Here is a 25,477-nt window from a genome sequence, read left to right as displayed (position 1 = left end):
AAGTCTGTGTCTGGGGGGAAAAGGGGACAGGGACCTGAATAACGGAGCTTCACAAGGATGTGTTTCCACTTTATTTTAAATTGCACATGTGAGACTAAGTCTCAGACTAGAGTCACTGATTCTTCAGTGAGCAGAAAATCCCTCTGTAATCTCAAAGGGGAGCCTTGGAGGGGATCAGTATCCCACCAGCCAGGCTTGCATGGCCCTAAACACCAGGTCCCATCTTCCCTACTAAAGGAAAGGCTGCAGTGCCATGCTCCCGTCCCCAAGGACACACAATTGCTGTCTGCAGGCAGGAAAACCCCTTCCCTCACCTCAGCAGCTCCTGGCCCTGCAGGGACAGGGCTAGTGGCTGAGGCAAGAGGAAAGCCAGGCACAGAGCCAGGAGAGCTGCCTGGGTTCAGCCCAGGAGGGAGGTCACTGCTGCCTGCTGTGCAGGAGGCGCTGGAACAAGGAGCCATCTTTCTGGCTTAGGTGGGTGGGTGAATCCAGCTCTGCCACTCTCCCAGCTTGCATCACCAGCACACGGTCTGAGTCCAAGATGGTGTTCAGCCTGTGGACAGCAAACACCAGGACACACGTTGGTCGATCTGAGGAGAAACCCTGGATACTGCTTCCCCTGCTGTCAAGGGGTGGCCCAAGACATGCCCAACATCAGGATCTGTGGAGCATCTCCCTGTGCACTCAGGGGCACGCTGCAGTCCAGCTCCCCAGAGAGCCTCTGCACAGTACTGAAATGCACCACCTCTTAGGAGAGCACAGCGATGCCTTCCAGTTGCTGGGCATGGCAGGGCACCAGGAGCACAGAGGGAAGCTCTGTGGAGGGAGAGCTCAGGGCATGCCTGATTCTGGGGTTACACAAGATGTCTCCATTCCCACAGGAGAGTTATTGAGTTGCTTCTCTTTGCCCCTACATTTCCTCACCTGCCACCTCCTGAGGGCAGCAGAAATGGACTTGTGCATCAGCTGCCATTCCCCAGCAGTCTGGCATCTTTGCTTACGCTGCCACCACCAGTGGATTTGTAGTTGCCAGACTGCCAACCACAGCACCCACAGTACATGTATGCACCCAGTTCTGCCCAGACTGCTAGCAGGGCAGCAAGCTCTGGCCCTGGGGAGGGAAGACAGGGCAGCAGGAATGCCTTTGCACAGTCGTGCACTGTTCAGTGCGAAACTACAGCCCTACAAAGCTGCAAGTCACAGGGAAGACACTGCACAGGATTTGAGCAGGTAAGAAGCATTATGGAGTTCAGGACTGGTTACACATTCATCCCCAAAAGAGTTCCAGGCTGCAGCACTGGAAGTGACCTGGAGGGACAAGAGACAAGTACCGAGTCACTTCCCATCCTAGATTTCACCCATCCCATTAATGGTTCACCTGAAGCTGCATGGCATGGAAGAACCATGAGTACAAAACAACCCCATCACCACCTCTCCTTCCTTACTGCTCTCCCCCATCTCCCTTCATCCCAGTGGAAGAGGGGCTGGGGCCATCTTCAACCCAGTCTTGCTGCCTTGCCTTCTGCCACTCCTTCCTCTGCTGGTTCTCTTCTCTAATTACTCCTCCATCAGAGGCGGCCTCCCCCCACCCAACCCAAACACACACCTCAGCCCACGGTGCTCTTACCTTTCTACTCCATTTATGCATAATATCCCTAGTGTAGGAACCACATTCCCTTCACACCCCTCCTGCCTCACTCCTATCTGATGTATTTAACAAGACCCACTGGATTCACTTGCCAGGCCCAGCCCACCCTGCCTGTCAACCATCACTCCCACTTCTGTGCAGCAGGACACCAGCCCCTGCCACCTGCTCATTTGATTTTTATTTTTGTGGTAACCTTTGTGCTTTGAAAACACCCTCCATACAACTGCATAACCCTCCTCCAAATTCTCCTCCACTTGGCAAGAGTGGGAGCACTGCCTAATGCTAACCCGTCCCTTCTCAGTATCCACAGTATTAACGTTTTGCCCTCCTCCCTCCGCCTGTAACCATCTACTGTTCTACTCCTACATTAAATCTCTCAGCTGTGGGGCAAGCACTGCTGCCCTGTCCTGCCTGGGCAGTGTCTAGCTTGCTGGCATCAGGTGCAGGCTGGGACCAAAACTCACGATTTTAGAAAACAGAACTACCCAGCGTTCTGCCTCCCCTGGCCAGGAGCTGGCTGCAGCCCTTCGCCACCGGCTGTCCTGCAGTGCCCTCTACTGAGCCACAGACACCTGCTTCTCCCAGGTCTCCATGCTGCTCCTTTCTGTAGGATAGTTCTCCATTGCTCCTTTCCCTAATTTGGCAGAACCACAGGTCCGATTCACTCCCCTGATCCCAGTAGGCAGTGCCCAGGAAGAGCCATCTGCCTTATGATGCGTTTTTTTGCCCTTTGCTGTCCCCCAATTTCCGGGTACAACGTTTTCACATCCAGTTGTTCCAGCACCCAGGGGCTAATAAAGCAGAAAAGGCAAACAGGCAAGGTCCAGCCTTTTGCACTTGAAAAGCCTCATCATGGAGACCTCCCTGCTCAGCTCAAGGCCCAGGCATGGCAGGTGCAGCCACCACTCCCTGTGAGTGGTAGGATGAATTTAGGCACAGAGTGCTGCTTCCTCTGTACCTGTGAGCAATCGTCAAAACGGTTTTGTCAGCAAAGCGCTGGCGAATGGTCTGCTGCAGCAGCTGGTCTGTCTTCTGATCCACGCTGGCTGTGGCCTCATCAATGCACAGCACCTGCCAGGGGCAGAGAGTGAAGGGAGCTCCCAAGCACCACAGGGGAGACCCCAATCCCTGCCCAGGTACAGCCTGAGAAGGTTAACACAGGTTGTCTGTTCCCACGACACCCCAACTCTGGAGCACAACCGTCAGCGTTCACCCTCCCCCTTGCTCCGATGGAGGCGGGGCACTCACCTTGGCCTGCGTCAGGAGGGCTCTTGCCAGACACACCAGCTGCCTCTGTCCCACAGACAGACTCTTTCCCCTCTCTCCCAGCTCGCTGTCCAATCCACCTGCAGGGGTTAAGCTCAGCAGTCACCCCACCAGGCTCTGCACAGGGCCCCAAACGGCTCCCCCAGTTTGGGGTTTTCCCAGTAGCACTCAAAATCCCAGTCCTGCTCAGGCCCAGGCCTTGGGAACCAGAGCATTTACACTAGGACGCAAGCAATGACTGGCACAGAGATGCCACGCTTCCCTAGAAATAGAGGCTGGCTTCTCTCTGACTCTGCTCTAACATCCACTGGGGCCTGGTCTCACCAGCAAGATCCCACCACCCAATGGTGGGAGACCTGTCAGTCTCATGGCCCTAAATCTCAGGGAATGCCACCAGGGTTCCACTGACCTGTTCCCACCCTGGTCCTAGTGTGGCCTCACCTAACCAATTCCCTACTGCATTCACCTGGCTCCCTTTCCTCAGCTCCCTGACTGAGCTGAGGCCTTCTCCCCTCTCCCAGTACCAGCGCTCACCAGCTTGTCGCTGGGTTCAGACTCACCCATCTGAGTAACGGCATCCCGCAGGTGGCACTGCTCTAGCACCTCATGGAGCTCAGCATCTGTCCGTTTTCCCTGGGGGTCCAGGTTCTCTCGGATTGAGCCACTGAACAAAAATGGATCCTGGGGGATGATGGCCAGCCTAGATCTGCAAGCAAACAAGAGCTGAGGGCTCATGGGGTGGGTGCTGCAGAAACGCAAAGGCCTTTTTTTTTTTTCCTGGGGTGGGGTGTCTTGGCTTGCTTAGAGGCAGAGAGACATGGGTCACATATTCAGCCTGGTTTCCTTAGCACAGCTGTTCAGAAACAACAGAGCAACTCGTAAGAAGCTGCCACAATCAGACAAGAGGATGCCACAATGGGAAGTCCTTTGCTCCTCACTCTTCCCTTTGGCATCCAACCACTGACAGCTCTCAGCCTCCAGGCCCCCCTGGCTGCCCTCCACTCTGCTCAGCCCTCCATACCTCAGCTCCTCCAAGCCCACCAGCTGGCTGTCAACACCATCCAGGAGAATCCGGCCTGATTTCAGCTCCAGCATGCGGAAGAGGGCCAAGAAAAGGGTGGATTTTCCAGATCCTGTGCGACCCACAATCCCCACCTTCTCTCCAGGGTAAACAGTGAAGTTCACGCCATCGAGTGCATTGGGCAGGCCTGCTCGGTAGGCCAGGACTACCTGCTGGAACTCCACAAGCCCCTGGCTTGGCCAGTCAGCAGCAACCTAAGAAGGATACCAGGGTGAGACAGGGTATGACCGTGACCCACTGTCATCTTCAGCCTCACCTCCCCACAGGCCAAGCCCCATCCATCCCTTTGGATGGTTGCTTGGCTTCTGAGCAGACCCAATGCACAGCCCAGCTCCATCTCCAGCCCACTCCTAGGCTTGTTTTTCTCTCACAGCTTGGATAGGATCAGACAGGAGCAGAGTGAGTTCTGCTCTCCTACTGCTTCCTGTCATTCCAGCCTTCACCAACTCCTGCCAGAGATTCATCCCCTCCAGGAGATGTACTGGTAAAGGATGAGTGATCAAGGCGGTTTCTTTCTCCACCCATTCACTGGAATCCTGTGACCTCCCCAGGAGGCAAGAGCAGGGCACAGAGCCAGAAGATGGGCCAGTCCCTGAGAACATATTTGAGCTTTTACCTGGACCAGTTTACCCTGGGACTCCACGGGGATGTCTGTGGTGTACTCCTCTGTCCGCTCCACACTCACCATCGTGGTCTCTGTCAGAGTGAAGCTGGAAATGAGGCCTGAGAGCAGGTTTGTGACAGACAGGGCATATGAGAGCGCAAGGCCCACAAGTCCTGTGAGGACAAAAGCATAAGGAAGGATGTTACTGGCAGGGAAGGAACTGGGATCTTGGTGGTAGGACAGAGAAACAAGGGAGAAGTCAGCACTCTGGAGTCTGGGATCCCACTCTAGGATGGGGACACACAGGAGGAGTGACAGGAGCTGAAGCACTACACTGTGGGTGACTTGCAGAGCGACAGGGAGCAGGAGCTCTGGATCCTACCCTGGTGTAGGGACATGTGCAGCTCTGGACTAGGAGAGGAGGAACCCCTGGGCCACAGCCTAGGAATGGGCATAGAACAATCGCTGGCAGCCTACCTGGATTTCCCAGTTGCTTCTGGTGCTGGATGATGGCAATTCCTGCAATAGCGGTAACCACAGCGACCCCAATCATCTGCAGGCGGATGTCCAGCCACTGCATCGCTGTGTTGCTGGCAAAAAGGCAGCGCTGGTTCTGCTCCAGGCGCAGCTGATTCTCCAACTCAAACCTGGCAGGCGCACAACAGAGGTTCACACCAGGCTGCGCACCACTCAACCTCCATTTCTGCTGCCCCAGACCAGGGACATTCCTGCCACCCATTCCAACCAGCCCTACGTCAGGACAGCCCTGGTCTATAAAGCCAAAGCTCTGGCTCTCTTTCTTTCCACTCACCTCTGTGTTGCCCGCATGGCTCTGATGCTGCTCAGTCCCGAGAGGGTCTCTGAGAAGTGAGTGTAAATGGGAGACAGGGTGACACTGTAAAGGCGCTTGAGCTCCCGGGATGTGCACCGGTAATAGCGCTGGATGGAGAAGTAGAGAGCAGCCAGAGGGAGTAAGACCAGACCAATCCAAGGGAGGCCATAGGTGATTATCACCAGCATGCCCAAGAGCCCGTACATGTTGGCCAGGAAGATGTTGAGGATAAATGGCAGGCTGTCATCCACGCAGTACAGGTCTGAGGAGAAGCGGTTCAGGATCCGGCCTGTTGGTGTGGTGTCAAAGAAGGTGACTGTGGCCTGGCAACAAGGAAACCAGAAAGTAAGACTTGATCAGCTGCAGTGAGATCCAGCCACAGAACAGTGCCCAGGAGAGCAGCACCCAGGGGAGCAGATAAGGCCACAAAGGGGTGGCCACCACAGCACCCTTTCTTTCCTCAGCTGGAGGAGAAATCTCAGACCCCAAAGCCAGCATCCACTCGCAGCCAAATAACTCATGCTGTTCGCATGGCAAAATGAAGGAGACCTTTCTGTGGCAAATGGCAGACAGCTACCAAGATAGCAGTCACTCAGATCCCATACTAGCCCACCAGTAGCCAGTGAGACAATCCTCTAATCCTAGCCTCTAATCCTATCTTCTAATGCTCTAATCCTAACTCTAGCCTGAGAACCCAAGGAAGCCCAAACCCTGAAGAAAGTTAATTGGTACATAACAGCACCAGCCCTAAATCTTGCTTAATGACTCCTTCCAATCTCATCTGAATCTGAGCTCATGATTCTGCAAAAGCTACTATGATTCAATTGGTCCTCACTTTGGCTACATATCTAAGCCTAATGAGTGAACAGATGCAGGTGCCAGCCATAAAACACTTCTCCATGGAATGGAACAAGCCTTACAGGACACATTTTGAATCCTAGCTCATTGGGCCCTTGTGCTGGCTGTGGTGCAGCTTTTTTTGGATATAGTCCTAAGGGGAGCTCATCAGCTAATACCAGCAGAAACACCTCCCAAAACCTTACTCCCAACTATGAGAAGAATGTCAGGGCAGAGTGACTTGCAGGAGCCCCAGTCTGCCCTGGACTTTCTGACCATTACCTTTAGAGCCCTCTGGAGCAGTCGGTTGTGAATGACAGTGGCAGCACGGATAGTGCCATAAGCAAAGAGGAAGGCCCGAAGAATGGTGAAGAGGGAGTTGGCCCCTGCAATGCTTCCATAAACTATCAGGTAGAAATTCACATCCAGTGAACCATTGGAAGGGACTGGGGTGGTGTCCAGAGCTTGAATGGGGGAGCTGAAACACAGAAGGAGGAAGATTATGAATCTGCCAAGGTCCCCGTAACAGTAAACTCACAGACAGCGCATGAGAACCCAGGAGCATACTCAAGGGGAAACCAGGATACGTCAACCTGATACTCCTGTGAGAGACTACCCCTTTGGCATGCTGGGACAAACACTCTGATTACTATGCAGCTAGGAGTCTTCCATCAGCCCCAGGCAGAAGCCCTTTGGGCACCTCATCAGGTCAGAGATTTCGATTCTCTTTCTTTGTCGAAGCAGCCACACAGATCCCCTGCAGTGGGGTCGACAGTTTATCCCTGCTCTCAACAAGGATCTTCACAGGAAATGCACTTAAGGGCAAAATGGGAGTGTGTTTCCAGCTTCCTTTGGCACCTCCTGACCAGCATTCACTTACACAAGCCCGACAACGGAGAAGAGAAGCAGCTCTGGGGAAGGCGGGGAAGCTGAGCAGACCATCACAGAGGTATTTGCTGTCTGGGATATGCTGGAGATCCAGTGTGACAGCCACCAATCTGAGATATTTCTGGATGCTACAGAGAAAGACAGACTGCATAAAGAGGGATTCAACCTTTGAATCAGCAAATATGAAGCAGAAAAGCTGGAGGGGAAGCTGCTGGACAACTTTTGTTATTGTCTCACTGCCCAGTCTAGCCTTCCCCTGCCTTCATTCTCCACTGTTAGTAGTAGAGCAGGAGCAAGGGAACAGTGTTGAGCTGCAGCAGCGACAGGGCACTGCTAGAGGAGTAGACATGCAATTGCAGCAGTGAGATAACAGATCCTGTTCCCACATGTGCCCCCTCCCAACTGTGCTACTTCAGTTTGGGGAAGAGAAAAGGGCTCTTCCTGCTGCAGGGAGAGTGATTAACCCCCTGGCCTGTTTTCTTCCCTGGACTCCACACAACCAGGGAACGAGAAGAGGAATGTCTAAAGAGAGATGTGCTGCTTGGCCACTGCCTCACCTTGCATCAGGAGCAGCGAGAAGAGGATGGATAATGCCAAGCAACTGCCCACTGCCAGCCAATATGCCTTGTACACCTGAAAAGCCACTGCCCCTTCTTTCTTCTCTTCCTCCTTGTAGATGAGATGATTGTTTTGGGTTGATTCTTCTGCCTCTGTCTCTACAGCCTCTTCTTGGCCCTGTTCATCAGGGGCTGTGGGAATGGAGGCAAAAGCAAAGGTCAGTGCAACGTAAGCTCCTCCTGCAGCTGCTCCTTGCTGTGAACAGAGCAAGTCTAGGCTATGAAGGAGACTTTTCTTCACTCCTCTCTCTCCTTTCAAGACAGGTGCACCAATCCTGGCAGACCTTCATCCAAAGCTGGACCACAAGTGGAACAACAGATTCAAATACTGCTCTAGACCAATACCCAACTATATGTGGGCCTCCTCTCCCTCTATGGCACACACTACCCACAGATCAGCACTGCCACAGCAGAGCAAGGTGGTGGGAGCTCTGCTCTAAGGCCAGCAGCCATCAGGTACAGGTTCTGTCTGGGTGCTCAGCTGAGCTGTGCTGACCCAGCCACCCTCAAGCTCGCCAGGTATAGACCTTTATCCTTCTGCGTCTTGTCTATATCCTTGAACTTGGGGAAGGCTTCCACGAGCGGCAGGATATCAGCTGGTGTGCCTGTGAAGAGACATGCAAAAGCTTCAGAGCCTGTGAGGAACAGATGCCAGCTACTCACTGCCTCTTGCTATGAAATGGCCCAGTTTTGTTTTCTCATAACATTCCCTATCTTCTCTCACAGCACCTGCATCCTTGAAGGCCCTGCTCCATACAACCTGCTATGGCCTTCTGCCTTATCAGCTCCCCACCTCTAGGGCTGTCCTGTTTTATCTGTGCATCTGCACATTCCCTTCCACCCCATCTTTACCCACATGCAGTGTCCTCAAGCTCTTTATCGTTGGGTTCCCCACTAGTTAATCCTACTCCCTTATGTCTGCCTTTGTTCAAACCATTCCAAGACTGGCACACAGGCACAAACGAATGCCTGAGAAGACAGCCAGTGTACCTGTTTTAACTATCCTGCCATTGTCTATCAACAACAAGGCATCGGCCTTCTCCAAAAACTCTGTCCTGTGGGTGCAAAGGATCCTGGTCTTGCGTTTGAGAACTCCAAGAATGCACTTCCGCATAAGATGGTTGGCTACGTCTGCATCAACAGCAGCCAGGGGATCATCAAGAAGGTAAAGCTCTTTCTCCTGAGAGCGAGACAAAAGACAAGGATACAGCTGCTGGCCCTGCCGGAGCAGGCAGTGCTGTAGAGAAAAGTGCAAGTGCCTCTGTGTGGCACACCGCCAGCACCTTTAGGCCAGCACGATGCGGTTTAAGACATGCTGCCAGAGCACATCGTACAGCTGGGTGCTGCCAGCTTCTTTACATTTGACTTGGCACTGGGCACAATCTGCCATAGCATGACTGCTTCGCTGTTTACCTGGTAAACGGCTCTGGCAAGGGCTATTCGAGCCTTCTGTCCCCCACTGAGTGTCACACCATTTTCGCCCACCTCTGTCTGGTCACCTGCTGGTAAAATCTGAAACATTCAAGAAAATCCATTTAGAAAGGACAGGAAACTACTGGGGACCCAAAACAAGAACATTGGGGTCCCTCTCCTGCCTCTGGCAGTAATTCCTTAGGGTGACACCTTACCAAAAATTAAACAATGCAACAGTCTATACACTGGTTCTGCAGACAACTGGCAAGCTTGGCATTTATGCAACTAAATTCTCTTACACTCCAGAACAGGGTGGCCACATCTAAACTACCCATTGAGAGCAACTTCTGGTCTGAGATAACTCTGAAATTGTGCCTGGAAATTTTCTGGGAGAGCAAGAGCTGTGCCCGTACCAAAATCATGCTAGGGCCCATCCAAACAGTTTAGCAGTAAAACCTGCAGTTTCAGTAGCTGGAAACAGTTTCCTCTTGATTTGGTAGCATAGGCATAGTCTACTACTTCTCAAATAAGTATCTTGCCTTTACAGAGTATTCATAGCTCCTGCCAAAGCAAACAGGAGCTCCTAGTGCTAGGCACTTCAGAAAATCAGGCATCAGGTTATAAACTGGGAGGAGAAGGCTAGCTTCCTACCATGTGTAACAGCCAGGTTTACTGGCTAATATAGCCATAAGTCTCAAGCCTAGAATATGTGTATTACTGACAGTAGGACCACAGCCTCAGCCCTTCCAGATCCCAGGGAAGTTCCTTCTGGTCCAAAAAAAGCATCAGCTGCTGATAGGTTCTGCCTGAAAAATCTGGCAGTCATCAGCTCTGCAAGAACATGTCCTTTCCCCAGGATCAAGAGCTTTTGGCTCAGCAGCAGAAGAAACCATCCAAAGCGCTACCAGAGTGACTTCACACCTTAAAGAACTGTGGGGCCAGGTATGGTCTGGGATTGGTAATAAGAGTAACGCTGTGTGATTGGGACATTGGAAAAGCAGTCTATATCCAGAAAGAATGAGAACTGCTCCCAGTGAGGCTCAGGCTGGATGCAAAAGCTGGCCAAGAAGGCCCAGGCAGGTTTACAGTTTAGGCACTCACATTCAGGTCCTCGGAGAGGGCACAGGCCTCCACCACCTCCTCGTACAACCTGGCATCATATTCCCGCCCAAAAAGAATGTTCTGACGGACAGTGGTAAACTGTATCCAAGGCTCCTGTGTGGCCAGACCAAATCCTTGCTCCAGGTCACAAACATACACTCGTCCACCTTGCCTGCAAGCACACCAGAAGTGGGTGGAAAGGGCAACAAAGGAGAACTGCTGGCAGATCAAAATGGCCTACAAATAGGGATAGCACTGGATAGTCCCTGCCTGCCATGGCATGGAGGAACCAGGCAGAAAGGAGCCTTTAGGCTACTTACTTAATGAGCTCTCCAGTGATGGCTGCAAGCAGAGAGCTTTTGCCAGAGCCGACCTTCCCAACAACCCCCAGGAGCATCCCCTGCAAAGGGAAATGAAAAGGAGCAACCTGATGCGCTAATACTGGGTGGCTTGTCCAGATTTCTTGAGCCACACGTAGCCTGTAAGAAAGCTGACTGCTGTCTTAAACTAGGACTATCTCACAGATTCAGCAGCAGAGCTGGGTACAGTTGTTGGGTAAACCAGACTCCTGATATGGCAGGACACAAGTCTGCAGGGAGTGTTAACTCTGGGGCCGAGCTGTGTTCCCTGCCCAGTCCTCTCCTGCAGCAGTGGTGGAAAGCAGAGGGAGCTGGTTCATCTCTTGTCTGTAAGCCATGCCTGGATCTCCTCCAGCACCCTTCAGCTCTGAGAGATGCAATATGTGCCCTGTGCCTCTTGACCAAGAGAAGATTTTGATGCAGAGCTTGTAAGACCAGGAAAACATAAACACATGCCACCCCTGCTCCATTATTTGGCTTCTCTAGTGCCATTCTTCTCTGTTACCACCTGCATCCTTGCTCACCTTTCTCACTGACAGGTTCTCAATGTGCAGTTGCAGCGTGCCTGTGGATAAGGGCTGCCTGGTGCTTTCCTCCTCAACTGGCACCCATGAGAAGGCTGCACATCGCATCTCCACGGCAGTAGCAGTATCTGAAGGGCTATCTGCAAGAGAAAAGCAGCACAGCATTGCAATACTATGAGAAGGCCAGAAAATGAAAGGCACCTGGCATCACAAATACTATCAGCTTTGTTCCCAAATGGATGAGACCACAGACAGGGCACCGCCGTGATGCCCTTGACCCAACCATGGAATAAGACGCTTGCCTACTGACTTGCCCTTAAACTTATACCTCCACCTCCCTCCTCCAGCTCCCACCAGACACACGTGGTGACCTGCTGACTGTCAGGGAGACACTGTAAGGATAACCTGGTTTTATTACTGTTGAAGGTAAAAGAATGTCAGGGAGCTGGCAAAAGGCAAGGAATGAGAGAAAGGGAGCTGAGATGGCTCAGGGGAGGGGTACCCACTCAAGCCTTTCTGCCAGGCAAAGCCAAGGTTGTTGATGGCTTCAGTGTCAGAGGAGCTTTGGATAGAGGAGGGAGCAGCTTCTTCTAAAGGGATACTAATGGCAGGGCTCCATGGGGGCAAGCAATGGCCTAGAGTTGGTAAAGAGGAATGTTATAGCTTTGTCTCCTGTTTTCCACAGGAATGAAGTGCCTTCACTCTGCCTCTGACAACTGAACATCCTGAATCATGGGGTGACAGCCAGCTGCCCTCCAGTACTTCCCCTGGGCCTCACACCTCAGCTCTCTGCTCCGAATGTCCCCTGCCCAGGGTCCCAAGCCCAGCAGCATCCTTCGCCATTACCTAGGGCATAATAAGCTTCCAGGTCCTGGTCCATGAGTTCAAGGAAACGCTGGATTCGATCCAGGGAAACTTTGGCTTCCAAGGTCCCATTCAACACCCATGGGAAGCTGTTGAGGGGGAGAATGAGCATCCCGACAAGGGCCAATGCTGTGAACACCTGCATGGGTAAGGAAACAGCCATGAGTTGGAGGCAGTACCTCCCTTGCATCTTGTATCCTCCAAACAGCTTCACCAGTGAGAGCCTGAAGAGCTGTGGGGAGACACAGGCTGGGTTCATTTCCCAAAGAAGATGCCTCAGGACTTCAGTCCCACTGTAGATTGTCCTCTGCACGAGACAAGGCTGGAGCTCTCCCTACTACCTACTCACCTTTGTGGCAGTGAGCTGGTGACCCAACAGGACATAGGTGATGAAGATGGCAATGGAGACAACAACAGGCAGTGCTGCCCACAGATACACGCACACAGCATCCAAGTACTTGATGGCTCGTAACTTCTGCAGCTCTTTAGCCCGGCAGGCATTTATCCTGCTGCTGAAGTGCTTCTCCCAGGCATAAAACTTGATCACACGAATGCCACATAGGAACTCCGTCATTAGCTGCAGGCAAAGAGGAAAAGCACATAGAGCAACCGGTACCTGCCTAACACACCAAATGCCAGCTAGGCACTGGGGCTCGGGCCAGGTTTGCAGTTGCCTCCTGCTAAGGGCCAGGCTAGAGAAGGAACCATTTATTGCTAACAAAGACATAAACTCAAGTGGCAGCTATCGGGAACTTTGCTCTCACTTATTCCACCAAGTTCCTCAGCCATTTGTGCTGTCTGCAGCTCGGGAAATGGCAAAACATTACACTACTTCCCAACTGAAGGATGTGCAACACAGGTGAAGGGACGTGTGGAATTACTAGCTCCAGCCTGGATGCCATTTACCTACGTTGGCCTGACAGCGCCTTGAGATAATACCACCTGACTCTCAGGCCTGGTGCTGCCATGACACAGCTAGTCTGTATCCAGAGCCTGGCTGTCTCACATCCAGCAGCTCAGGTGTCCCTGAAGCATGCTGCCCTCTCATTCCTGCTCTCAGGTCAGCATGTGCAAAGCAAGCCAAGATGTGTCTGTGCCTGACATTAAAGAAAACTAAAAAGTGAGAGTTCACTCAGCAAACCAGTCTCGCAATAGTTGGAGAAGGTCCAGCACACCCCATACAACTAGATGCACCTTCTGTCACTAAGAGAAATATTTTTAAAGCTCCCAACAGGTCTGCTATGGAGCTGACTCATGTTTCATGCTTCCAAAGCATGATGGAAATAGCGAGTGAAAATGCTGTCCCCTCATATTAGAGATACAAGGTTAAAAGGTGGGAATCAAATGTTTGATGTGTGGCAAGGAAAGAGATGGCACTGCAAATACGCAGAAAGCAGTGGAAAAGATGACTGAGGGTGCCACACTGGAGTGATATAAAACCACTACGTCTGTAATCATTGCCTCTGTCCAGACTGCAAGCCACCTCACCATTGATAACATTACTGAAGTAATTAATAGGGTAGAAGCATCTCTAGAGGAAGCAATCAGGAGACCTACCTTAACTACTACACACAGAAAAGAAACCTGCAAGGGAACCTGAATTAGCCCAGGGGGCAAGACAAGCATTAGAGGTTCATTATCTTGTGGGTGGCGACACTGCATCACCCTGAAACACTTTTGAACCAAGTGTGTGTGTTGTGTGTGTGCCCCCTCTGGCATTTTTCCCAACAGCTGTGATTCAATTAATCTGCTTGGGATCGTGGCAAGTGGCCAAAAAGCCAACATTCTAGGGACAAACAGGGAGAAAATATAGCAACAAACTCAGAATGCCACCAGCTGCCCCTCACCTTGACCCGTGTGTCCTTGTGTTTCAGCATCTCCTTGTTGTTCATCATGATGCGGTTGGCTATGACCTTGTTGATGGGCACAAGCAGCAGTGCCAGGGCCAAGCCTCCCAGAAAAGCAACCCCCACTTGCTGGTAGAGGAGGTAGAGGGTAATGGCAAACTGGAAAGGCAGGCTCCACACCTCATGGAAGCTGAGGCAGAAGTTGACCAACCTACTGGTGTCCATGCTCATGAAGTTGACAATTTCCCCCACGGTGAAGCGGGTAAGGCTGGTGCTGCTGACACGCAGAGCCTTGCGATAGATGGCAGAGATGGTGGCAGCCCGCACCATCAGCGTCACCTTGTTCACCTCGTAGCTGAACTGGTTCCGCAAGAGAGCGCCCAGGAAGGAGCCAGCAAAGAGCCCGAGGGCATAGAGCACCCCATGGCTCAGGGGCTCCTGCCGTGACTCCATGAAGTTCACCAGCAGGTTCAGAAGCAGAGGACCCGAGAAACCCAGCAGGTTGCCAGCCAGCTTGAGAAGTCCAAGGGAGTAAAAACGAAGCCCAAAGGCCGCATGAAGGACTGAGAAGAGTTGCACGGCCTCCTGGGCATGGTGCGAGCTGTCCGGGGCATCGCTATTCCCATCACCTCCAGCAATGATTGGGCTAGTAAGAGACACTGTTTCCTCCTCTACTTGGTGCAGAGCTGTCTTCTTCTGCCAGCAAGAGTAGAAGCGATCACAGACCCTGGCAGCCTGGAGCTGTCGAGGAAGCACATAGACATCCTGTGGCTGTTTCAGCTTCCACTGATAGCCACGTTTCATAAGAGGGTTCATCCAAACATAAAAGAAGCGCGAGAGCCAGCTCTCACCATCTTCTGCCACTCTCTGCTGATCAGGCACCGAGATCCCTGGCTCTGAGACGAGCTGGTCTTGTTGCCAGGATCGATTGATGGAGAGGAAGTCTTGCCTGCCAGCGGTGGGTAAGAGGTAGCCGATCACATACACAAGCAGAGAGGCCAGCTGCAGACAGAGAATGGTGAACCTGGAGGAGGCAGCAGGGTGGGCAGGGGACCACGCTGTCCCGCTTTGGTAGTACCACACCAGCGTGATGATGAAGGAAGGTAGGGGTAAGAGAGCAAGGAAAGCCAGGGCTGCAGGGCCCCTGGTAGAGCCGTGAATGGACCTGAAGAGCATGAGAAGAGCGAGGCCGTGCGTGAGCCATGTCAGGGCGGCAGTGCCATTTGCCAGCACTTCCAGGTACACAGGGCCCAGCTCCTGCTGAGAAATGGTGGCTGGGATGGTATCAGCAAGGAACAGGCCAGCAAGTACAAAGGAGGCAGTGATTCTGCATCCCCAGCCTGGCTTGCAAGGCACCCTGGAGCCAGATCTAGAGGAGGAAAGAGCAGAGAAAAAAATTTACAGTTGAAATTCCATCACCTCTCAGTCATTACTCTCCTTTCTTCCTCCCCTCTTCCCCCCTCTATCTGTTCACTCTTACTTAACCTCCTAGATTCACCTACCTAGATTTGTAACTTTTTCAGACTGTAGGCATTGCTAAACTAGATCAGGTCAATATAGCTCAGTATCTGATCAATACCAGTGATTCAGATGCTACCAAAGAATAGCATTTCTCTACAGAAATTTGTTTGCAAACTGTGATATTTTGTGGTTAAATCAGACTCCAATCCTTGAGGATTAAAAAAAAAAAGTATATTTAACCTCTTTAACACAAATTCTGGATGATCAAATTCTCTGCGTCACATCTCTGATCCTTGATTTCTCTTGTCCTTGTGATATTTTCTCTAGAAACATTATTTTTATCGCTGTTGGTTTCAGTGATGCTGTGTATGTAAAGTCCATAATCTATCGCCCAACAAAATATTTCATTATAACTTGATTCATTATCATTTGTGGCCTTTCAATATCAGTGAATGTTGCTATGTTTACGAATTTCAGAAGAGGGTAAACAGAAAAAGAATTTTTAGTTTCTCTGAACCCCTTATTACCTTATATACATCTTCCATGCCACCTTGGATTTATATTCTCTCCAGTTTTCCCACTCCCCATTCACTGAAGTTATTTTGAATTATTTTCTGTGATTTTATGCTCACTACCGTCTCTATTCCTTCTGGATTCTTTTCTGCAATGGAGGGACCAGAGCTGTACACAGTGCTCTGAATTAGGGCGGATACTGACAAATATAATAGCACTATAATATTGTGTCCTTCTCTAATTACATATTCAGCACATTATAGGGAGATCTAATTTCCAGCCTTTCCACCCCACCTCCAGTCCTGCATAATAATCAAGAGCTAGACAAGTTAGTTGTCATACCTTGGAGTGCCAAGAAAGCAGGCACTGACCACTGCAAGGATCACATGAGGAATCACATTTAATGTCAGCTGATTAAAGCAGTGGCCAACACTGCCATGAACCCACACAGGGAGCGGATTTTCTGGGCTGGTCCCACACAAACCAGCCAGGATGTTCTCCATCCTTTGCTGGGAAAACAATGTGAGAGACAGGAGCTCCTAGGGTAGAAAAGGAAAAACAGCATGAGGTACGAACTGAAAAAAGTACAGCCCCAGTCCAAGGCAGACTGTGATAAGAAATGAACATAAGGGCTAGAAGCAACTTCCTGGGTCACAGAGTCCAGGCCCTGCTATTGCACACTTGCTATCGTATCATCTACTTTACAAAATGATCAAGCTCCAGCTTAAAATAAATTACATTGTTTGTCCCCTTAAGTCACCTTGGGACCTCCACGCTCTGGAAATTTGAAGCTTTCTGTTCATTTCCAGGCTGATTTTTTCCCATGGTCAGTTTATCCTTTGAAACGAACATCAGGAAGCATTTGCCTTTCTATTGATTGCTCTGAAAAATATTTTGAGCTGCTTAAACAATAATCTATCAATTATCTTTCCATCTTCAAAACAATTCCCACAATGGTACTCCTTAAGACAGCGTGTAACATTAAACACCCTCCAGATCGCAGGGGAGGATGCTGGTGTCCCTCCAGAAAAGCGGGCGGCACCTCCAAGCTACACAGGACAGGGGAACCAGCAGGACTCAGTCCTGGTGTGCTGAAGCACACCTGGGAAGGCCTCGGCTTTACAGTCATTTCTTTGTTCGCACCAGCTGGTCCCATCTCCAGCCTGGGACCGGCCGAGAGCCACAGGCTCGGCGCGGGGCCGAGCTCGGCACGCAGGAACGGGGCGCTGCAGCACCGGAGCCTGGGGACCGGGCCCTGTCATGGCGGCCCTCCCGGCCTGCGCCGGTACAGCCCTCGGTGCGGGGAAGCCCTGGCTAAGGCCCAGCCTGGCGACCGCCTCGCTGGGCCAAGGGGCAGGCGGAGAGGCCGGCAGGCGGCCTGCGGGACCCCCCGGCAACCCTCCGGCCACTCCCACCGGGGCGACGCGCAGCGACGCCGTCACCCCCCCCCCCCCCCACGCTCCCGCCGCACGCCGAACTTTGACCCCTGCCCCCCGCCGTACCTCCGCTCGCCCTGCCCCGCGTCTACCGCAGGGGGAGGGGAGGGCGCAGGGCCGCCCCGTGCGCCCCCTGGGGGGCGGGAGGACGCGCTGCAGTCCTGCACCGGGCGGAGCGGGGCGGGTCCGGGCGGGCAGCGCGGGTGCCGAGGGGCCCGGGGAGGGGGCCAGGGGGAGACGCTGTAGGGCCGGGGCCGGGGCCAAGTACCAGCCGGCGGGCAGCGAAATAGGAGCGCGAGTCAAACGGGGCCATCCGGACCAGGGAGGCAGCTCGGAGGCGGGAGCGCCGGGCCCCGGCGGCGGCCCAGGCCCCAAGCCCGGCCGCAGGGTCGCAGGCTGCCGGGGAGGCGACGCGCGGGGGCCCTGCGGTTGGGAGCGGTTGTCATCTCTTCCCAAGCAGCTCCACCTCATCGGCCTTTAAAGTGCTGTGCCGCAGCCAAGTAGATGGCGAACCCAAGGGAGTGCAGGGATTCGGTCAGAAGCAGGAGGCCGAGATGAGGAGGAGAAGCAAACGAATTAAACACATGCAGCTCATTCAGACTTTTCTAGTGAAAAACAAACTAAAAATCAGTCCCATCATGAACAAATGTGATTTTCCCCAAAATTCCTCCAGTTCCTTCCTGGTGATCCTGTTTATTCCACCCCTCCTCCTCCTATCGCATTTGGCGCACGGCGTCTGGCACTCCATTAATGTTTTCATACTGACACACAGCAGACACTTCACAGCCTCACAGTCTAGCGGTGTCGACCAGCACAGGAATATTTATACACCGCTGTGTAAGTCAGCACCGGCAGGTGCAGCCCAGGCAGTACTTTTATGGGTATAAATATGCTTTTATATGTACAGCGTTCTTTGCTCGTAGCAGATACTACTACAAGAGCACTTTGCCAACAATAGATCAACATACCCAAAGCGGCAGAGCTCTCCTAGCACAGTAACAGCCATATAAGCGAGATCATTATGTTAACCTTATGCAATCATCTGAATAACACAAGCTAAACAAATCCGCTCGGTTTTATCTGTATTCTGCTCAGTGACTATGTTTGTCCCAAGCATAAACACACACATGCGAGCAGCGTCCCCAAACACGACACTCGGTTTTTACAAGAGCACATTGCATTGGGGGGTGAGTAAACGCTCAACTTTCCAGCTGAGAGAAAACGAACCTCAGAGGACATCCAGCCTCATTCCCTCCAGACCGTTATACAACGGGAGTGTGCAGTAAATGTCACCACACTGTCTGGCAATTTTAGCTGCTACTGGTGATTTTATAGCAGATGCTCTGGATACTTCACTTTCCCAAACCCTCCCTCAGTAGTCTCTCTTGCCAGGGAAAATTAGCGTATCCCTGTAAATAATTCATCAAAGGTAGCAAACTTTACTTTCAACACGCAGCTCATCAGAGATACAATAAAGCATTCTCTGAGCTTAGAAGTGTTATCAGTGGGGTGCTGAGGAAGGAAAATATCAGTAACATTCCTGTCTGAGAAAACAGAGCGATCTGGCTGAGAGAGTATGAAACAGCAGATAAGAGCAAGAGCTTGGAGGCCACAGTACCATCTAATCAGAGTTTCCTTGAAAGGAGCAGGAGGAGAGTGCGGTTTTCCTAAACCTATATATCTCTCTCCTTGTTTAATTGTTGTCTCTGAGGATTTTGATTTCTCACAGCCCTGCAAGTAATCTTTGCCTGTGTGTCAGAATTGCAAGACTGCCTTTTCACGACCAAGCTAGCTACTGACACTCTACACTGTGTGTATTTGGCCAGCCTGCTCTTTCTCCCACAGGTCATCCACAGGCTTCTAGAATAAACTTTCCTGTAGAGGCCTTGATAATAAGTTTTATGTCCTCTCCACTCAAGGAAGCTGCCCTTCAAAAAAATGTTGTGAAAGCAGCAAACTCTCAAGACAGCAAATAGGGGATGTGTGAGGCTGGAGCATGAGCTGCATACAAGTGAAACTTTCAGATTTCGTGGTTCTGATGTCTTATTTATTTCCAAAAGAAAAAAAAAACAACAAAAAAACCAAACCCCAAAAAACCAACCAACCAACCACTTCCCCTGACTAAGATACCAGAGAAGTTCTCAGATATGAGGACAAAGACCATCCTCTCTCTCTCGAGCTAATCACTCTCAGAGCTTTTCCATTTCATCCACATTATGTTCTAGCATTCTCCTTTTTCATGTGCTGCATTTTGCTTGCTCATCTCTCCTAACCTCTTCATGTTCAAAAACACCAACTTTTCCATTTCAACTGAAAGATGGACAGCTTTCAGATGTCACGGATCCCTTTTTGCTCCAGACAGCATTATCTACACTCATATGGGAAAACAAACATAGAGGGTATTAAAAAAAAAGGAAGCCTAGGAGAATACCAATCCACCCCAACTGATCTGAAATCACTGGTGCCTGTTCTGCATAAGCACGTTGAAATAGGAGCATGGCAAGAATCTAAATAGCCAAAAGGAAGCACGAAAAGGAGGAATGTCTCTTTCGGCTCTTCCTGACTATTGCTGCCTGTGACATTGACTGCTATGTATTTGACTGATTTAAGATGTGCACCATGTGAAATACAGGCTTGTGGGTATATTGCTTACAAAGTACCTTGCGCACTATAAATAATCATACACCTGACATTTATCAAAAAATCAGAGCATTCAAAATGGAAAAAAAAAAACAACATCAGGTTTAATTTAATCCACCCCCACAGGTCAATGCAGGCCAGATTTTATTCATTGTCTATTATCCAGAGTTTTTTAATGCCCTAGCTTGATACGCCCACAGCAAGGAAGAGCTATCTGGCAAAGGGAGACTGCCCCCCCCTTCTCTTACAAGTTTATTTTGTAACAGATTACTTAATACCCTTTCCAGGACTTGGAGTCGGGGAATGAGTAGAGGCTGCATGCCCATTCCACTTCCCAGCTAAAAGTAAATATTGAGCTGAAACAAGAAGCCAGCCTAGACAAGCCTTAAATTCAGAAATATCAACCTTGTAATTATAGATGTAAAAATATCTGAAAGCAATTGTCTGTTTGGATGCGTTTTCTGTCCTACCAGCCAGGGCTCTGCTATCAGCTGAACCATCCTCAAATTCCATGACATCATGACCCAGGAAGGCTTGATTACTTGGCTCAGTCCAAAATTTTTCATGAACAGGCTGCTTTGCCTGGACCAGAAGACAAAACATACATTATTTTGCCCTGTTTTCCAGGGGAAAATTAATGCAAAGTTCAGAAGACAGAGGAGTATCTTCCACCACGAGAACACTCATTTTGTCATAAAAACACAGAAATTGTCTTTGTTCTTACTAGTAACCTAGCCATTTAATATTAGAGGGAGTGTTGCATGGTTGTCTCATGCCCCTAGATCTAGTCTTGACTCAGACATAAGAAGGTAAAAAATTGTAATTGTCTTATGTTTTTCTCTGTTACTGTACTGCTTTTTAACCTAACAGTCCAACCTGAATTAACTTCAATTCTGATTTCTGTTTACTCATTCATACTGAGCTACTGCTAATTTTTCTCATTCTGTTCTTTTCTTTCTCAATGTCATTTGCTCCCGTGACTTTCTTATTTGAGGCCTAATGAGAATCCAGAGGTATCTTATTACCCCAACATTGCCCTCAGCATCGAATTAGCTAAAATCTCTCCAAACAGCAGCTAATTGCAAGTTCAAAGACGAGCTTTGGAATTCCAGAGAGTTTGGGAGCTGAACTTGTAGCAGAGCAGACTGACTGGCACCTCCTTTGCCCAGTGAGAGTCTGCAGCACCAGTTGCAGGAGTATTACAAAAACCTCTGCAAAGCAGGTAAGGACCTTGCCTGACTTTTTCAATCCCTCAAACTGTAGTGCTTCCTCTTGCAAAAACGTGAAAACTCTCAATTTGCTCTGCACCATTGGGTCCAAATTTCAGTACTGATTTTAGGAATAATTTATCTGAATCCCACTATGGGTGCTCAGTCCCTTTAAAAATTTAACTCAGTAAGGCACGTGATTGAAAGATGACACTACAGCTAGTACAGAATGAGTTTATAAATCGTAATTGTAAAGTGTTGCTCACTAAGATGACAGGGTGCTACAAAACGCTGATGAGCACTAGTCAGTCAAGTATTTTTCCTCTTCTGAACTCTTTTAACACCACAACACATATGCTGTTTGCTTTCTTTTTACCATTCCTCCCTTGAGCAGTTTACTTACTGGTGGGCAGATACAAGTTTTAATGAACTTTCTGATTAGTTATTCCTATCTGGATTCCTTTACCTTCCAAATGCCACTGAAGTCTATCTCCTGTAGACCTCCTTTGGATACAAGGCAAAAAGAAGTTAGAAAATATTTTAATGTTCTGGCTTTTTGCAAAGCTTGTAGATATTATATGCATAACTATATATAAACTCTGACAGGAAAAAAAAAATTCGCTGGGTTTCTTAGGTTTGTGGCTTTTTACTCTTGACTTTTGAAACCAAACTGTGGTTTAAAACCATTTTTTAAAACTGATGTAAAGACGGCAACAGCATGGAAGAGATGTCCAAAACCAAACAAGTCCATTTTCTCTCTCTTGCTAGGCTGTTTGTACTTATTTCAGTTGGTGAAACTGAGCACTTGATGCAGATGCCTGACACTAATGCATGAAAACATGGTTTTCCTTTTAATGAAGAAACAGAACACAGTTGGGATAACAGTATATTCCTTATAGTGATAAACTACTTGGATGTGATCTACAATATAAAACTCGAGGGGAAATTCCTACATACACATCAGTTTTGTAGTTATGGTAAAGCACAACTTTGTGCCTCTCCAAGTGTCACCGAGTCTGCTGCTTAGGGTAGTCAGTTGGAACAGGTTGAGTATCCATTGCCTCCACAGTCATTGTGCTTTGCTCCCACCAGAAGCAGATCTGCAGTCTGCCGGGTATCTTCAAAGATGAAATTCTTATCCCAGGATACTTATAATTGAATTAAGGTCACTGATGAACATTATCAGCCTTCGGAGAGAAGGGGGAGGAGTGGACGATGGTAACGGAAAATAAGGTAGTCTTTATATAGCTCATGCTTATTTTGATGATTGGCCTAACTGAGTGTATTTCCTGAGCCTGTGTAGTGGTGCACTCACTCAGAAAATGTCAAGGTGGAGCAGTTCGTTTTAATACACAGTTGTACCCAACCACTCCCAGCCGAAATACCTTATTACGGATACAGACCTTATTACGGATACAGACATCTATTATATAGACAGAACCCCACCCATCAGCCTGTTGCTTTGTTGCCGCTGCTGTAAGTAGTATGCTTCAAATGGCGTGTTATGTTCTAGCAAATACATTCCCAAAAAACACAGGCAAAATTTCATCCAAGTCTGCAAAAATTGACTGGGTCTTCAAATACAAGATCTCACATGTCATCTAGCTAGTAATAAAATACAAATCTAATGCATGAAAATAAACAAGATATAAAGGCTCAGGAATTTGGGAAACAGAGAATTTTATCAGAACCTTCATTTCTCTGCATTCATTTCTTTCTACTGCTAGCCCATTTCAGTTAATTGAAAACACTCTTCCTCCTCCTCACCGGAGAACAGCCCCCAGCATGAAGTAAGAGAAGCGTTTCATGCTTCACTAAGGAGAATCGAAACTGTCATACTCACTTGCCTGCACTAAGCATGGTCAGCAGCGGGTGCTCAGGTGAGGAGAGGGAGGAGGCGGGAAGCGATTCCTCCCTATCATGACATCCCAGCTCCTGGCAGTCACAGCAAGGAAATTTGTTCAGAAATTTTCTGAGCTGGAAGCTCAGGCTCAGCATCACCTCACCGAGCAGCCAAGGATAGCTCTTGAACACACTTCTGCTTAAGGACAACAGCCATACCGACAAGCTCCACAGCACAGGGGGGAAAAAAAAAAAAAACCAAAGCCCTTTTGCTTTTAGCTTCGACCTAGAGGCTGCTGTCGCCGTAGGCACACCAAGCTGCGGCAAGGCCCGGCCGAGGCCCACTGCCCCACGGCCCGGCCCCCAGCGTCTCCCCTCAGCTTCCGTGAGAGAGAGGCCCCCCCACAGCAGCCGCCTGCGCGCACCCTAACGCGTCCCCCTCACGGCCGCCGGGAACCAGGAGCGGGGAGGGAGAAAGCGGCGCCCCGCACCGCCGAACGCGGCGGCGGCGGCGGCGGCAGCACCCGCCTCCCGCCGGGCTGCGGCCCGCCCCGCCACACGTGACCGGGGCCTGGCGGCCGCCATTTTGTGCGGGCGTCCCCAAGCAACGCCTCCCGCCTCCCGCCCCCTCCCCGGCCCGGGCTCACCCCGCCCCCCCCCGCCGGGTCCGGGGGTGCCTGGCTCGGGAGCGCGCGCAAGGCGGCCGGCGGGGCGCACGCGCGGGGGGCGGGGGGGGGGCAGCCGGGGGGGGGGCCGGGTCAGAGGAGCTGGGGCGCCCGCGCAGGCCGCCGGGACCCCCGGGCCGCAGGCGCCATCATGTACCGCTCCAACAGCGGCCGCTCTGGACCCTCGTCCTCGTCTTCCTCCCACCGGCTGAAAGAGGGCAGCTCGTCGGGGTCCCGCGCCTCCCGTTCCAGCACATCGGGGCCGGGGCCAGGCCGCGGCCGGCCTCCCCCGCCGCAGCCCGCCGCCGCCGCCTCCGCCGCCTCCGCCTCGCCGCCGCGCTCCGCTTCGCCCCGTCCCCCGCCGCGGCGCCACCGCTCCCCGTCGGGCCATCGCGGCGCCTCCCGCCGATCCCCGTCGCCGCACCGCAGCAGAAGGTTGCCATCGCCGCCGGGAGGACCGGGGCCCGGGGGGACCCGGGGCCGCCGGGGGAACGAGCACGGAGACGGTAGCAGCAGCCGGGTAACTACTGCTGTGCGCTGAGGGTCTAGGTGCGGGGCTCGCCCCCTCCCTCGGGGGCTGTCAGGCCGCGAGGGGTCCCCGCGGTCCCCGGCGATGGCGGCCACCGTCCCCCGCGGCGTGGCGGGGGTGTCTCTCCCGGCACCGGCCTCCCCTCAGCGGTACCCCGGCCACTTGGCTGTGCCCTGGGGTCAGCCCGTGTCGTCGCCGGCGGAAGGGCGGGAGCGGGGGGCAGCGGGGCCAGGTCCCCAAACGTGGCACGGGGGGGTCCTTGCAGAATTGCACCGGCCGCGGGCTCTCCCTGTGCGAGGGAGAAGGGCGATTTCCCCCTGTTCCTTAGAGAGTCAAATGGAAAAAAAAATAAAATCATTGATTTCCATTTTAAGTAATGTTTTTCCTTTAATTTCCGTTACATTTTTATTTCTCTCTTATCGGCTAGAGCCATTTTAGATAACGCTCAGAGATGATGCTGTCTTTTGCTAAGGCAAAGGATGTAACTAGTCACTTTCCTCCATTTAACACTGGTTTGTGTTGTTGTATAAATATCATGTAATTTATGGGAAGGTAACTTTTTTAATAGGATGTTGAATGAGTACTTTGTCTGAGTTCTTCGTGCTGTCTTGGGCGTACAAAGGAGACTCTGTTACAGATTTATATCTTTGAGAGGTATTCTTTGATAGGCACTGCTTTGTAGTTGGAGCTGTGCACAAGGTGTTCCAGTCTTCTCGCTCAGTCCTGGCAAAATCTGATTTGCGCGTGTGAAACTCTGGTTTGGCATCTGAAGTGATACCATCTTGGATGCAGACACCTTCGTACTAAACCAAAGTGTATAGCCATACCTTTTTTTGAGCGAGTGGCATTCGCTCACTTAGGTTTTCTCTTGTTACTCCTTGGTGCAATGATTGTCTTGTCTGATAACTGTTAGCTGTGGTGTGCAGTAGGTTCGCTGTGTGTTTGTATTGCGCTGAAAGAAGAGATTTTAATATTGGGATATTTTAGGCTATGGTTCCATGGTCACTCAGTACAGCACATGTACAATTAAAAAGAACGGTACACTCACTTTTTCCTCTTGCTCTGCAGTATGTTCTGCCCCCTCCCTTGTGCTCACACTTGTGTTTGTGAAGTTGCAGGGTGAGTTGATGTGAGGAAACAATGTGGCTGAAAGTCAATCCAACAAAAATATAGTCTGCCATGATTCATTGCGTGATGGGACTCCAAGAGAGAATGGGGATTGCCCTTTCTGATGGTGGTACAGGTTCTTAATGGATTTCTTTGGAGCTGTGGCCATAGAAGAGATCACAGGTGATTGTAGTG

General features: G+C 50.9%; 2 protein-coding genes across 9 annotated transcripts in view; one reads left to right on the top strand and one right to left on the bottom strand.

Annotated features, from left to right (window-relative positions):
- Positions 1–56: 56 nt before the first annotated feature.
- Positions 57–23,827, bottom strand: ABCC10 (ATP binding cassette subfamily C member 10). 7 transcript variants are annotated; one of them, XM_076334312.1, is made up of 22 exons: positions 23,804–23,827; positions 16,198–16,394; positions 13,882–15,250; positions 12,384–12,611; positions 12,017–12,173; positions 11,171–11,310; positions 10,608–10,687; positions 10,288–10,459; positions 9,187–9,285; positions 8,764–8,953; positions 8,301–8,378; positions 7,714–7,905; positions 7,149–7,284; positions 6,551–6,746; positions 5,411–5,754; positions 5,077–5,246; positions 4,612–4,772; positions 3,936–4,189; positions 3,475–3,620; positions 2,897–2,994; positions 2,607–2,719; positions 57–553 (listed from the first exon to the last, which is right to left on the bottom strand). In XM_076334312.1, exons 2-22 carry the CDS (start codon positions 16,356–16,358, stop codon positions 418–420), a joined length of 4,620 nt encoding a protein of 1,539 aa, XP_076190427.1. In that variant the 5' UTR covers positions 16,359–16,394; positions 23,804–23,827; the 3' UTR covers positions 57–417. The 7 variants fall into 7 exon arrangements, with proteins under 7 accessions (XP_076190427.1, XP_076190426.1, XP_076190428.1 ...); XM_076334311.1 differs by lacking the exon at positions 23,804–23,827 and adding an exon at positions 22,983–23,458; XM_076334313.1 differs by lacking the exon at positions 23,804–23,827 and adding an exon at positions 17,358–17,396.
- The window catches only part of ZNF318 (zinc finger protein 318), a 27,591-nt gene continuing 25,892 nt past the window's right edge, over positions 23,779–25,477 (top strand). For both annotated transcript variants that reach the window (XR_012994986.1, XM_076334309.1), the window contains exon 1: positions 23,779–24,166. Coding sequence is in view for 1 of the 2 variants with exons in the window: in XM_076334309.1 (XP_076190424.1) it covers positions 23,798–24,166 (369 nt within the window). In the remaining variant the exon portion in view is untranslated. The remainder of the gene's footprint in view (positions 24,167–25,477) is intronic.

The sequence above is a fragment of the Aptenodytes patagonicus genome, chromosome 3 (genome assembly GCF_965638725.1).
Source record: "Aptenodytes patagonicus chromosome 3, bAptPat1.pri.cur, whole genome shotgun sequence".
Lineage (NCBI taxonomy): Eukaryota > Metazoa > Chordata > Aves > Sphenisciformes > Spheniscidae > Aptenodytes > Aptenodytes patagonicus.
The sequence above is the reverse complement of the archived record's forward strand: the minus strand, read 5'-3'. Positions and strand labels throughout refer to the sequence as shown.